This window comes from Malaclemys terrapin, chromosome 2 (assembly GCF_027887155.1).
Source record: "Malaclemys terrapin pileata isolate rMalTer1 chromosome 2, rMalTer1.hap1, whole genome shotgun sequence".
Taxonomy (NCBI): domain Eukaryota; kingdom Metazoa; phylum Chordata; order Testudines; family Emydidae; genus Malaclemys; species Malaclemys terrapin.
This window is the reverse complement of record NC_071506.1, coordinates 130,204,936-130,219,724: the sequence shown is the minus strand read 5'-3', so window position 1 is coordinate 130,219,724 and position 14,789 is coordinate 130,204,936. Positions and strand designations below refer to the sequence as shown.

Here is a 14,789-nt window from a genome sequence, read left to right as displayed (position 1 = left end):
ATTCTGTATGTGTGAAACTGATTGTTCCTTCCTAAGTGGAGCACTTTGCATTTGTCTTTGTTAAACTTCATCCTGTTTACCTCAGACCATTTCTCCAATTTGTCCAGATCGTTTTGAATTATGAATTCATGTTTCAGCTACTTCAGTGCACCTGCTTTTTCCCCCCCTCATCAAAAATATGATGTAAAAAAAATGAAGGATTAGAGGGAAAAAATAAAGGTAGGTGGGCACAGTTATAGGCCGCCAAGGAAAAGCATTTAAAAAAATACATTTAGCAAGATGTAATGTAAATTAAGTATGGCACAGAACCTACCTACTCTGTGGAAAGGCTGGAGGTGGCAGGAATGGTCTATGTATTTGTATTGAGTGGTGGTGTGGTGTTTTTTAACACATTATTGTGGTGGTGCTAGTCAGGATTCCATAGTTCCATGATGAGCTGAGATTTGCACTTGAAGTTGGGACTCCCCTGCTATGTTTTAAAACTAAACTAAAGACCAGATCCTGATGTACTTCTACAGTTTTGCACTCTAGACTTTGGTGGAGCTGCTCCTGATTAAACCAGTGTAAAGTCAGCAGAGTCTCGCTGTAAGATGACTTGGGATATCGCTCTGTCCCGCTCGCACACCCAACCATGATTCAATGGTAGACAGGTTCTTTAGGGCTTAAAAAAAGGGGGGGGGGATTAGAAGGATCCCAAACTCCTCTAAGGGAGACGGAAGGTTGCCCCCAGCAGTGTAACAGCCCCCCCCCCGCTGTATGTCTGGGGAAAGGTTTAGCTTGAGGAGTGATCACTGGAAAAGAAGTGGGGGTGGGGGCAAAGGAGGTTTGCAGGAGGATAGCTGGGAAGGCAAGGAAGCGGAACAAGCCTGGGGCGAGGGAGAGAGGATCGAAGGGGAAGAGATGTCACGTTTCGGGGGAGCAAGATGAAGCTGCCGCGTCTCCCCTCTCCCAGCAGGCGGGGCAGCAGCTCGAGAGGAGGGGGACGGGGAAAGCGATACAAGTAGGGACGGGGACGGGAGGAAAGATGTGGAAGAGGGGAGGAAAGGAGCAGGGGGGAGATCACCCCATTCTGCTGCGGCAGCAGCTGTCCCTGCTCCCGCCTGTCTGCCAGGGCGCACCTGCTCCATCCCTTCACTAGTGCCTGGGTCCGGGTACCGCGTCGTCGTCGTCCTGCCTCCAGGCCCCGCCCAGTCCTGGCCTAATTGGCTGCCGGCGGAGGGGGGAGGGAGGGGGCTCATTAGGGATGCTGGCTCGCAGCTGCTCCGGTTAGTCTGGAGCCGGGCGCCTGGCAGCAGCGAGATGCGGAATGAGACCGGCGAGAGGCAGGAGCTGGGGAGCTGAGGGCTGGGGGCTCCCGGCACCCACTGACCCCCTCCCCAGTCCCCGGAGCCTCAAAGCCCCTCCCAGGACAGCGCTCAGTAATAAAAGGGAGGCAAGTCCCAGGCTGGCACTCGAGCCCTGAGAGCCTGACGGGAAATTATCCCCCTTGGCGGGGGAAGGAAAGCAGGAGTGAAGAAGAGGGAAAGGAGGTGTGGAGAGAGCATGGGGATACGGGCTGCAGGAGGAGGGTGTCCCGCACGCCTGAGGAGGCGGCTGCTCTTCCTGCTGGAGCTCTGCAGCTGGGCTGCTGCCCTCAGAGGTAAGTGGGGGACGAGACAGCAAGACACGGTGCAAGGGGGCCCCGTCCACCGTCAGTCCCAGGGAGGTGACTGCGGAGTTGAGTGGGAAGAGCACTGAGCCGGGAGCTGTCTCCTCCTTAGGTGCTGACTGCATCCCCGGCTAGCTGGGGATGCAAAGTTTGCTTAGGCAGCCCTGGGTTTAGTTAATTCTCACAGGCTGCACCGCAAGGAAACCCCTCTTTTTTTGTTCCGTATGTGTGTGTACGTTTGATGCATGTAAGGAAAATTATTCAGCCAGCTTTCAAAAATAAAGAGGGTAGGGTGAGGTTACTCCCTTCCTCTTGCCATTCAGTCGCACCTTTATATCTGTCTGCTACCTGGAGTTCTTTGCATGCACTGAACGGGGATCACCCTTTTTGTTTTTATGGTGCACCTCTATTGGATGGGCTGTTTTGAAAAAAGACCCCATGTGGGGAGGGGGCGGTTCAGAAAAAAAACATGTTCTGCTGCAGGACATCGTGTCCAGGAGTTCATTTGGGGGGGGGGGCGGGGGAGCCAGAGAATGGCAGTGGAAATTGTGGCCAGTAGTTCGAATCCTTAATGAGAACATAGGTGACTTACCACAAGACTGCTTGTTTTATAAGCAGGTAGAACTCCAGCCTGTTAAAGTGGGTGAGAAAGGTACAGCACGAGTGTCCCTTGGACATTTCCAGTGTGTGAAAATGTACCCATTGGACAAAATTCCTAAGCCTCCTGCCTTACTTTACAATCTTCTGTAGCAATGAGAACTTAATTACTTGTCAAATAACACTCCTGTCTGGGCTATGTTTATTTTTGGTACACACTCGTTCCCACATTTTTATTTAACGTCCGCCTGATAAAATACTTCAATTAGAAAATCTACCAAGCAACTAGCCAAAGAATGTCAACTGCTCAGCCTCTGGAATCCTTGACTCCTTCGCTATTATATCTGGACTTCTCACAAGTGTGTTTGGGGGGGGGGGGGATGTGTGTTCATGTTTGCCATCCTTCTCAAGGAAAATATTTGCTGTTGGAAGCTAGTGGTTTTTTTGGCGGGGCTTTTGTTGTTGTTGACTGTTTGGAATTATTTGAGATTGATACATCAGTTGTTGTTCAGCTTCTTTTCCAGATTAGAGTAATCAAAATCTGTTGCTGTCTGAATAGATCCTGAAGGAATCTCTTGAGTCTGTCTGTTATGTAGGAGTAATAATGTCTGTGTAGGTCTCCATCCTTGCCATGTGTATTATGTTCGTCATTCCATTTTCTTTCCCATGTACTTTGTTGTTTTAGTATTTATAAAATAAGTCATTAGCAGGTAACTGATAACATCTCGTTATAGTTCCTGTGTGTTTAGCTGTCCAGCCTCATCTGGTATTCCCCAATAAAACCAAATGATTTCTTTAGTATAAAGATAAGGGTGTCTGCAGAGGGGATATGTGGGAAGATTTTGGTGTAATTGGGTGAAGTGTAGTATTTAGGAGCCGTGGGACAAAAGTTCCTATACATAAAAAATGAACTTTTGTTTTCAGGATTGACTGTGACAGGGCAACAAAGTGCAGTTTAACTACTTTTTCACCCCTATGCGACGTAAATATAGTAATTTATATATGTTCCTGGGGGAAATGTGTGTATTTAAATCTGAAATATTAGAAAGTGTGGGGTGAAGGGAGGCTTAAGGACTTTCTCCTGCACATTTTGAACACTGGGAGTTTTTGCCATTGTCTTCAATGGTAACAGGATCAGGCCCCTTTAAGCATTTGAAATTTCACACTACGGGTCATGTGCAGCAGACCAACTCTTCTTCTGTCCTCTCTTGCTAGAAACAAGCTTCAGCTACTTAATTAAAATGTACCATACAGGATGTTTTAGGTACCAGGCTAATGTGCAATTGTTTTTATACATTATTATGAGGGACGGCAAGGTATTTTTAGAATCACTTCAGTGGCTGCAGTGTCTCTCATTTTTTTGATACTGCACAGTGTTTACTTGTAGCTTTAGCTGGAGCAGTTAACCCCAGTTACTGACCCATTGAGCTATAAGATTACGGTTTATGAAGTTGTCTTAGAGGTGGCTCTAAGAGAAATTGTATTCCAGAGTTTCACTCTGAGTAGGGCTTAAAAGCAAAAAGGAATGATTGCAGATAATCTTTGCATTGCATTTTAAGTCTATTAGAATGAATGTGTGCATAGCTGCAGGCTTTTATTTTACAATAAACCATTGTACAGAGCGATAATGGTAATTTGAAAAATGGGACATAAAGTCACTAATATTTCCCTGGTAATTAATTCATTGATGCATGGAAAACTGTAGTTGGTGTCCATCCCCATATCTGATATAAAGATGCCTGCAAAATATAAACATTAAACATCCTTCTCTCAATGTCTTGTTTATAAAGCCCATGGCTATGCATTGGGTGGTATTGCTAGATCTAAGTACATTTTGTTCTAAATAAGAATCATTAAGTGTTTTCCTTCTTCTTCAAATAGTGCCTATGCATTTACAGTACTGCATGACAGCCACTGCATATTGCTACTGATTTTATGAAGATAAAGAGCACCATTAACCCATGTAATGGAATAAGGGTGGGTCTGTGGCCAACAAAGTATTGGAACAATATCTGTTTTCAGTCTAAAAAGTCTGGTAATACGTGTGTAAAACTGAGGACAACAGCAGTCTAGATAGTTGCATAGCTGAGACACTGTCCAGGATTCTATGGACCAGTGAGGCAATAGAATACAATTATTGGAGGATATCACTCTTGGAGATGGAACCAGAGGAAATGCTTGCTAGGAAAAGGCACAAATACTGAATTCCATTTGTAATAGTCTTCTAGTTAAGGTAGAGGACTGGTAGTCAGGAGATCTGGGTTCTAATCCCATCCATGCCACTGATTTGCTGTAACCTTAGGCAAATTAATTTTACCTGTCTGCTTCAATTTCTCTCATTTGTAAATGGGACTCATGTTTCATAGGGGTATTGTTCATCTGAACTCTATTTAGTATTTGCTAAGTATTTGGAGTCACTGGATTGGAGCTCTAACAGTTCTCTATGGCATTTCATTTGAGGCTTATTACTGTATTGCTGTGGCTAGTTCCACTTCTTTGAACAGGTAGAGTAAGTAGAGTGGGTGTTTAAAAAAACTGCTTGATTCTGCATTTGAAAGGAATATATTATTTGTATGTTGTTTTCTGGAGAGTCTCACTGAGGTTCATTTCTTTGTACCTAGTACCCTGCTGAGAATGAAGCGTCTTGGTTATTAAAAATACATTTAACAGTTTACAACTTGAAAGTGTGTGTGTGTGTGTGGGGGGGGGATATTCTGACCTGCCAAGTGCTAATTGAATCCGCACAGTGTCAACATACTGATTTGTTTGATCTTTTTAAAGTCCATATGTGGTGAATGTGTTGTCTAGATGTACATGAAATATTCTAATCCTTTGATGTGGGGAATATACAAAATGTAAGGAAATAATCGTGGATAATATTTATGGTCCATTTGTGTGATTTGGTTCTGAATATGTCATGTAAGGAGTCCTCTGCGTGGGCATTCTGCTTATGGACTTAAGGTTGGAAAGAAGATCATATGGTCCATCCATCTTTTGGGCACTCCAGTGTGTAATACCTTTCAAGAGTGTGTCTATCACTCTTCATTCAGTTTCTCACACAAATTATCTTCTGAGCAGAGAGATTGTTCCTGAGCTAACACCTGCAGTTTCTGTTCATGTCACCATATTTACTTAGTAGTTGATATCTGCTTTTGCTATATCCTTCAGAACGATGCACACTTGGTATACTCATAGTAACATGTTAGTTCCATTTCATAGATTGGGAAACTAAGGTTCAGAGAGGTAAAGTGACTTGTCTGAGGCCACAGAGAGGATTCTGTATCAAAGCTGAGCCTAGAATGCCGAGATTCCTGGTCCCAGTTCTGTATTTGGACCACTTGACCATCTTCTTTCATCTTTTTCTTGATGAATGCAAATCTAGATTTTTTTTCTAATATTTCTTACAAGTAAACTCCTGACATCGTCTCATATCCTTGTTGCCCTCTTTGATAACTTTCCCAATTCATTATCCTCCTGATAATATGTTGCCACAAATTGTGCATGAAATTTTAGTGGGGTGGTGTGATTACACTTGTAGAATGCCAGAATTTCTTCCAGCATGAGTGGGTTCTAATTCTTTACATCAGAGGGCAGTGATCACTTTAATATCTAGATGCAGTAGGTAGATGCAGCCCATTGCGTTTGTTTTTTTTAACAGCACACTGGTTGCATAGCAAAGAACTTTTTCACATTACTACTTTTCAAAGAAAATACAGTACACTACCTCCAACTTAGTGTAGGTCAGTGTAGCTCTGCACAGTAACTTCCCTCCTCTGTGGCCAAACATCAAATCAAAGTGTTACATATAATACTGTCATTGGCACACAGATCTGCAAATAAACTCCATTTGTATATTTGCTTACTAGATGACATCTTTCTGTGGAAATGTTCCATTAATGTAATTAGAACTAGCATAACACTTCCTTTGTGCTAACCTAGTTCTGAGATTTTATAGTTAGTCTCTTTTTTTTTTTTATATGCATGTGCTACTTGGTGTATCATTTATTCACAGGCGCTGGGTGATATATATTTTCTGTCTCTTCATATGCAAAGAATAGCTCTAAAGAGGTGACATGAGCTTACCATGCTATGAAAACAAATGTCCTCCTTGATACCATAACTGAATTTCAGACCTAGATGGACTTTCACTAATGCAGAATGAAAATTGCTAATATAATAGTACTTTCACAGTGAATTACAGACGGCAAATACAAATAGTATGGTATCATATACTGAGATGGAAAATTACTTGCGGTACAAGGGATCCCGCAGGGCAACTTGATGTATCTTTTCTGTATTTTTAGTCCTGCTTTCTGAGGAAATGTGGAGTCTGAGACTGAGAGCAGAAATTTAACACCAGAGGCTGCTGTTTCTGTTGTTTTGGATGTTGCTGCTGTTGTAATGGAGCAGATGGTCGGATTCATTTATAGAAAGTAGAAACTGGTTTCATTTTCCATTTCTACTTTTAAAGAACTTGTTTTGTGCCGCAGTGTATCATTTGGCTTACCCATATAGAATGGATATTTGCAAGTATGCTGTTTTTATAGTCTGTTACAGATCATTAGAAGACAATAAACTACGTTGTAATGCATGTTGCAAGTAGATTATGAAAACAGCTAACAATATAAGCAAGTCTAAACTTATTATTTCACCTTTTGAAACTTACTTATCTAACTTCAATTGATGGTTTTGTCCTCCTAACTATCTCAATGACATCCAACTATCTAGTAATGTTGGTGACGTAGGAGAACAGGAATTGCCACAATCAGTCGAGGGACCTGTCTAAGAGTACTAGATGCTTGGGAGAAATCCAGCAGTAGTCAGCTATGGAAGAACTTCCCCATGTGGGAAACTTCTTTCCAAAACAAGTAAACAAATATGCCCTTACCCTTCCCCCACAAAAAATTCTACTTAGAATTGCTGTTGATGTCTCGCTATCTACATAAATGTCTAATCCTCTCTTGAATCAAACCAGAGGGGGAAAAAACCTGCTGGTCAATATTGTCCTCATGGCTGCCTTTACGGGTCTATTAGCTGCTTCTACTGTCTATTCCACAATTTATAACCTGGGTTGGATTGTTTTAATAAGATGACTTTTTTAGTAACAAAAAAGAAAGCAATATATAGAAATACTATGATTAGAGAAACAAAATGTAACTTAATCACTTATAAATTATTAGCAGGCCTTACCTTTAGAGAAGAAGGATAATCTTGTGGTTATGGCAGTGCCTTCAGGAGTTATGAGTTCAGTTCTTAGCTCTGCCACAAACTCCCTCTGTGACCTTGAGCATTTTACTTAATCTCTGTATGTGGCTCTCGACCCCATCTGTAAAATGGGAATAATAAGGCTTATCTTTGTCTGTCTGGTCCATTTAGATGGCAAGCTCTTTGGGACAGGTCCTGTCTTACCATGTGTTTGTGCAACATCCAGGACAATGGTGCTCCTATCTTTCTTCGAGTGTCTAGGAGCTAATGTGATACTAATAATTTGTTGACTAATTGCTTTCTTTATTAGTAGAGCATATTTTAAAATGCACAAATGGGAATTAGGTGCTGAAACCCATGACTTTCAATCGGAATTTGCTGCCTAACTGCCCATTCGTGCCTTTGAAAGCCTTCCCGAAAAAGGAATTATTTGCAGGTGATAGAATAACAAGCCTAGAATGGGAAGACTTTGGGGATTGGTAAGGGGAGATAGAATGCCCTAACAGCAGTTCATCTTTTTGCATCCTGCCAAGGTTGGTAGTAACCAAACATAGTTACCAACTAATGCCTGGCTGGCTGGCTTGTAAGAAATGAGTTGGCAGCTCAATTCAGTTCCTGGTGGGCAAATGTCCATGTCACATAAAACCACCACCATCGCTGGAAAAAAGCTTTTTAGCGGAGGCCTCATCAAACAGGCCCACAAACAGCCAGGCTTGGAAAGTAGTCCGTCTTAGTACCAATGGTGGCAACATTCACTACTGCTACCTGGGCTCTATCCTTTCTGTGTACAAAGAAGATTTCTGTCTGGTTCCTTTCATGAATGCACAGCTCCCCTAACCTCTAATTCTAGAGAGAAAGCAAAACATATGCTAACAATATCACAACTAGGAAATCTTCCCAGACAAAGGCGAGGGAGGCAGTGCGTGGATAGGGAACTGGGCTGGAACTCATAGGGATCTGAATCTATTCCCAGCTCTTACTTCGGCAAATGACTTTGGCTCTTTGTGCCTGTTTCCCCACCTTTCCTTTGTCTACTTATACACAATAAGAAGATCTCATAGTTTATGTAGCAAAAAGGGACCTTGGTCTCAGTTGGAATCTAAGTGCTATAGTAACACAATAGTTGTATTGGATCCAGAAAAATTCCATTTAAATTAATAATGGGAGAAAAAGTGGTGTTTAGTTTTTGTTTTTTTAACACAGCCAATTTTTTTTTTAAATGCTGCTTATTTTTCCTCAAGTTTAGGATGACAATCTTTCTAGCGCTGCAGAATCACAAGAGAACTATGTTGGGTCATTGCAAACAAACGAAAAATCAAAGCATTCATTGTTTCTTTAAACATGCTGTAAGATCTAAAGCTTTAAAGAAAAAAAAATGTTTTTATAAGAATCTTCCTTAGTGAGCTTTTGTTTTTCTCCCAATCCAACTTGTTTTGTTATCAAATTGTGGCTTCTTTTAGGGTATTATCATAACAAGAGATTAAAGTCTCTTAAATTGTGCTTGACAAGAACTTCAGAAGATACAACACAATCTGCCTATTCTCAAATGCTTATCATGCTGCGTATCCTAAGGCACTTTACAATCCATAAAACACTCAAAGCAAAACTCCTATTGAACTGGATAAAATGTAGAAAAGAAACCTTAAAAGCAAGTTTGGGGAATGGAAAATGTCTGCCTCTATGCTCAAGCAAAGAGTTCCAGCTCTGAGGGGTACCACAACTGGAGTCCAATGGGCATCAAAGAGTTGTATCAAAGTCTTGCATCCAACACTACCTCTCCAGTCCTCAGACTGGTGTGTAAGGAGTCAAGTGGTCACACAGGATTTGATTAAAAGAAGGGATAACCCAGAAACCAAATTTGAATAAAGTTTTCTCCTCGGAGAGAGAGAGAGAAAATATTAACAAGTGTTTGCTGAGGTGTGTCCTTGGTGTGGACAAAAAAAAAAAATATTTACATTATATAAGGCCATAACTTCAGAACTTAACGTCTACACTTTGCATACATGCATATGCTCTAGTCTGCAATACAGAATATGGACTTATACATCAAAACACATGCAAAGATGCAACATGGGCAAAGAATTCTGGACCCCTAGCCTATTATGTAGTCTCTAGAAGCATGCATTTGTGCTGTGCTCAGAATAAGGCTGACATGTTCCATCTTCTTTCTCTAATTTGGGAGGTACATATTAAGACCAGTGTTCACTAGGTCTGAAAGAATACCCAGCTAGTAAATATGAGATTCTGCCTCTTTGATCCCTGCACATCTCTGAGACAATCTTCTTATTTCATTTAGTAAAAGGCATCACTTCAAATTGTGTGCACATGTTTCATTCTTTGATCAACAGACTAATGTAGATCTTCTTGTAGCTGATATAAAAATGTCTGGCTATGTTCGCTCACTTCAGCAAAATGTTCCTCACATTTGTAATTTAGGATAAGGGCAGGTTAGCTTCCAAAAATCTTTCTCCTGATTGCTGTTCATTAGAATTATGGAGGAGGAAAGGAATGACAAACAAAAGACTCCAAAGCAGGTATTTGATCTGAGTTTAAAATGAAGTTTCACAGTCTTCTCTTAATTCCAAGTGACCTGGAACAGTGCCACACTGTGAGGAACAGATAACAGATATCTGATTTAAGGAGGCAGTATCAAACTTGCAATTAGCTGAAATGTAAATTCACTGTTTCAGTTGACTGTGTTTTTCTTTTTCTTTGTGGGGGGAAAGCATTTGGGGGGAATGGGTTATTGTATCCATCATTGCATCTCCTCCACCTGAGGAGTATGTATGTGTATCAGTGTAAAGGGCTGAAGGTGAGATTTTCAGAAAAGCGACAAAGCAAGTTAGAGCTGGGACTTTTAAAGGAGCCTAAGGGAATTAGATGCCAAACTCCCAGTGAATTTTTCAATTTTGAAAATCTCACTCTGAGTGAATATTTTATTTGAATTTTGCCTTTCTGTTTGGAGAATGCCCAGACAGAATGAGATCTTTTGATTTCCATTGGTTCATGTTTGTGGGTGTGAGTCAGAGAGAGAGAATTTCACTTAGCTTGCTATGCAAACAATTAAAATCTGAGCTGAATTGCCTACTTGTGATTGGTTGCAAGTCATGCTATTACTGTGTTCCCTAGTTGGATAAGTATAACTTTTTTTTAATCTGGTAAAAGTGCCTTTGTGAAACTAACATTTTTTTTCTGGGCATTTGTGCCAGCAAAAATCAATTGTTTTAATGCTTTCAGAGAATAAACATAAAATAGGCACACACAGCTTAAGTGAGAGAATTGTTTTTAACTGTGAACCAACTATTCAGTCGCTTCTTCTACCACATTCTATAGTAATAAATTGTATTATAGAAATGAATTTGCTCTACTAAATTGAATTCAAGTTATTGTATAAAATCCTGTCCAATCTACACAATCATAAAGTCATGGACACTTGTTATGGTGATAGATGCCTCATAACTTCTTGGGAGTAGGCCAAAACCAAGACTGCTGTAAATCTGAGGATAGGCATTACCCTTGAAATATTATGTATAAAATCCCTAGTTTAGGAGATCTTTACTGTGTGCATATATTGTCAGAACTCGTGTGTGTGTGTGTGACACACACACACACACACACACACACACTGGTTTCTGTTCCTTTTAGCATAAATATATACAATGTAAACTGTTTGCTTAGAGTTTAAACTTTAATTCTAGATAGCATTTAGCAACACTTTGCCTGTCAGAGTGCTGTACTAGAATTGAATAATGAATGCAGTGGACATTCTGAAGACACTAGGTGGTGCATATATTTAATGCATGCCTTCCCTCTTTAGCACTATGTTCTAACTGAAAGCTTCCAGATAATGCTCCAGATACTGCTGTGCATATCATGTAGTTCTGAGAGTTGAGTACATTTGTATAGATACATTAAAATATCCTTCTAATTCTGAAATTGAATTATTTTACCCAGCATATTACATATTATTTAAGACTGGATAGCTCCCATATATGGTACACAAAGAAATTGTCTTTTATAAGAGATGGGTTGTGTAGCTGTCATAAATTGGATTTGTTTGGAAAATTGCTATAATTTACTGTGTATTATGTTGTTGGGAAACAGTGAAATCCTGTTAGACCCAATGGACCAGACCCTCACCTGGTGAAGTCAGCACAGCTCCATTTAACAAGGGTTAGTTCTATGTTAAGTGAACCCTAGGTTCTATTGGATAGGGCTGGGCAGAAAACTACAACTCTGTTTTGCAAAACACTTTGAAGTTCGAGTCCCTGCACTGTCTGATTAGGCACTGGCACTTGAACCTGGGTCTTCCACATCCTAGGTGAGTGCCAGGCTACTGGCTATTCTGGAGCAGAGATGCTTTAACCACCAGGCTATTCTGGAGTGAGTTTCTTTCTCTAGAAATGTTTCTGCAAAACATTTTGTTTTTGCTGAAACAGCATTTTTTCAACAGACAAACATTTCATCATTTTTTCCCCCCCAACTAACTCTGCTATTGGAGACAGAGAAAGTGACTTCCTCATCTCCTGAAGCAGTGGTTCTCAACCTTTCCAGACTACTTGTACCCCTTTCAGGAGTCTGATTTGTCTTGCTTACCCCAAGTTTTACCTCCCCTAAAAGGTGACTGAAATATTGCTTTCTTTCTCCTTTTTGCCATATAATTATAAAATAAATTGATTGGAACATACATATTATACTTCCATTTCAGTGTGATTCTTGAGCCTCTTTTCACTTTTGAGCCTTGTCATTCTAGGAGGCAGTGAAGCAACAGCAACAATTAAGTTTTTTCTCCACATTGAGTCTATTCCTGAAGCCTGTTGTAAATCTAGGCAAATACTGTGTCTAGATGAGTTGACAATGCACCTGGAAGACCTCTGCATACCCCCGGGGTAGGCCTATCCCTGGTTGAGAACCACTGTCCTAAAGTGAGGCTGACCACTCATATCAACCCCTTATTACAGGGAGTGTTTGTATGTGTTTAAACACACTCACACATTCTTTTGTAATATTTGTTCTTATTTTTCCTTTTGCAGCCTCTCTAATATCAGAAGCAAAGTCAGTAATTTTATTCTAACCTTTGAGCCACAGTGTTTCTATTTTCAAGATTAAAACAAATTTGTCTACTCCAGTTGCCTTTTGGGAGCAGTGTGTAGTATTACCCATACCTACAGGATACTACTTGGTACCCCGCAGAAAACATGCCAGTAATACACGGTTTTGTCACAGTAACAGAAAAGCTCCTGCTGTTCACACTGTAATATAGAATCTAGGACTTATCCAATGTCAAATGAGCTAACCAAATAAAAAATGAATTGAAAGTATTTAATCTGTCAGCATCAATGAATCTAAAAGGATTATCGCTCCATTAGTGCTAATAGATTTTTTCCAAAGATAACTTTGCTACTTGACTTGCCCATTCCTATAAAGATTGTTACAGATCTAATTTATACTACAATTTAAATATTCCTGCTATATTTCGATTGAATCTGGGGCTTGTTAATGGGCTACCTTGACTTTTGTTACGATCAATAACTTTGCTTTAATTGTCTGAATGCTAGTTCCATTCTTTGCTTCTATAACACTTCATAACAATTGTGGAGAGCTTTATTTTTTTTTTTTTGAGCTGTAGGGAAATGTAACCTTTTAACAGCTCAAGCTAATTACTAGAGTTGCACATCCCACAAATTATGCACCAGCCAATTCCTGCCTCCCCTTTTTCAGGAAATAGCATGGGATTGAAAAAGCAGGAATAGAACAAAACTGATATTCTGCTCATTACAGGTCTGATCCTGCTCCCATTGAAATCAGTGTCAGAATTCTTTGGGACTCACTGAAGTCAATGGATCTCTTTCTAGGGACTACAATGGGGACTGAAATAGTTTTAAACATCCAGTTATCTCCTAGAAAATCCACACAGCACATTCTCTGACTAGATGAAATTGAATGCTCTATGGGGAGGAAGGAGGTGGAAATGTAATGGATAGAGAACCTTTCTGACTTCAGATAGAGTCTAACTCAGTATTTTTAATGTATTAGTTCTTTAGATTTAAATAACACACACAAATGCCCTTACCAAGCTCCCAGTGGCCTAACAATTACATGCACAATTGTGAATGGTGATCACCTAGCATCAAATAATGAATCCACTAAGCCAGCTAATAAATAAAAAACAACAAATTAAGTGCCCTTTTCCCCTCCCTGACCTCACCTACCCAAACATACCTTTAAGCTTCCCCCAAAACCATGTCATTCCTTCTGCGGCGCACCTGGAAGGTCAGGCCATTTTAGAAGAAGGTTTGAGGCAAGTTTGAGTCCTGGGTAATGACTGAACTTTGTTACCATTTGATGCTTATTTGGTTCTCTCTGAAATGAGATGATGGTTTCAGCCCATGTCCTAGTGGGCTGATATTACCACTGCATTTAGCACTGTGCTGAAAGCACTAGAGAGCTGATCAGAGGCCAAAGATTGAATATGAATAGGGAATAAACCTCCCTCAGGTCAGTTGTGACAAAGCATTGCAGTACCGCTGTCCATATGTTTGACTTGTATTACGTGACTATTGAAAACCAACGACGTTCTAGGTGCTGTTTCTGTTCTGTGGTTAACTGGAAGTCTTCAGTCTCCAGTATTGTTTCATCCAGCATCTTTCATGAGCGCTGTTATTTCTAATCACTACTTTTTGAGGTGAAAGCTTTAAATGTGAAAAGGTAATGAATGCTGTATAGGGGTAGATTTCCTGGTGGATTCTGCAGCTGTGGTATACAGAAGGGCCTCATAAAATGTGGTAAATGGTGACCACTGTGCTCTCAGCTCTTGTCCCTCATCCCTTCAAAATAAGGTAGACTCTGTAACTAAGTGACATGTCTAGCTGTTTTTACCTTTTCTGAGTGAACAATTTCAGCAGATGTGAACTGATTTCTCTGTGTGTTTGAAATACAGGAGTGCTCTTTAGCACTTTTACCCTTTGAAAATATGAAAGCTCTTGAGTGCTTTCATATTTTCAAAGGGCAGTAGCAACTTTAGTGAAAGAGGAGAGTGCAGAAAACTGACTGCTCTATCTTTTATACTTTTTGAAAGTGCTGTCAAGAAAACATGTTCCATAAATATTCTCTAGCTTCTTTTGCAGAGGTGGTGGAGAGGTAAGGGAGCTTCTTTCCGAAGGCTGAAAATCATTCTTGTCCCAAAAACTGTATTGTGAAATCTCTCTGCCTCTTCTTTTCCTCATCCACCTCATCCACACACACCCAAAATGAATGTGCGGGAGCTGAATTCAGAACACTGCTGCAAGCCATTTCGGCAGTGATTTGCCAACTTGTAACCCCTGTGAATGAAATCATA

General features: G+C 40.6%; 1 protein-coding gene across 4 annotated transcripts in view; it reads left to right on the top strand.

Moving 5' to 3' along the window:
• Nucleotides 1–1,343: 1,343 nt before the first annotated feature.
• Nucleotides 1,344–14,789, top strand: part of UNC5D (unc-5 netrin receptor D) — a 313,430-nt gene continuing 299,984 nt past the window's right edge. For all 4 annotated transcript variants that reach the window (XM_054019320.1, XM_054019319.1, XM_054019317.1 and 1 more), the window contains exon 1: nucleotides 1,344–1,639. In XM_054019320.1, coding sequence (XP_053875295.1) covers nucleotides 1,543–1,639 — 97 coding nt within the window. In that variant the 5' untranslated portion in view covers nucleotides 1,344–1,542. The remainder of the gene's footprint in view (nucleotides 1,640–14,789) is intronic.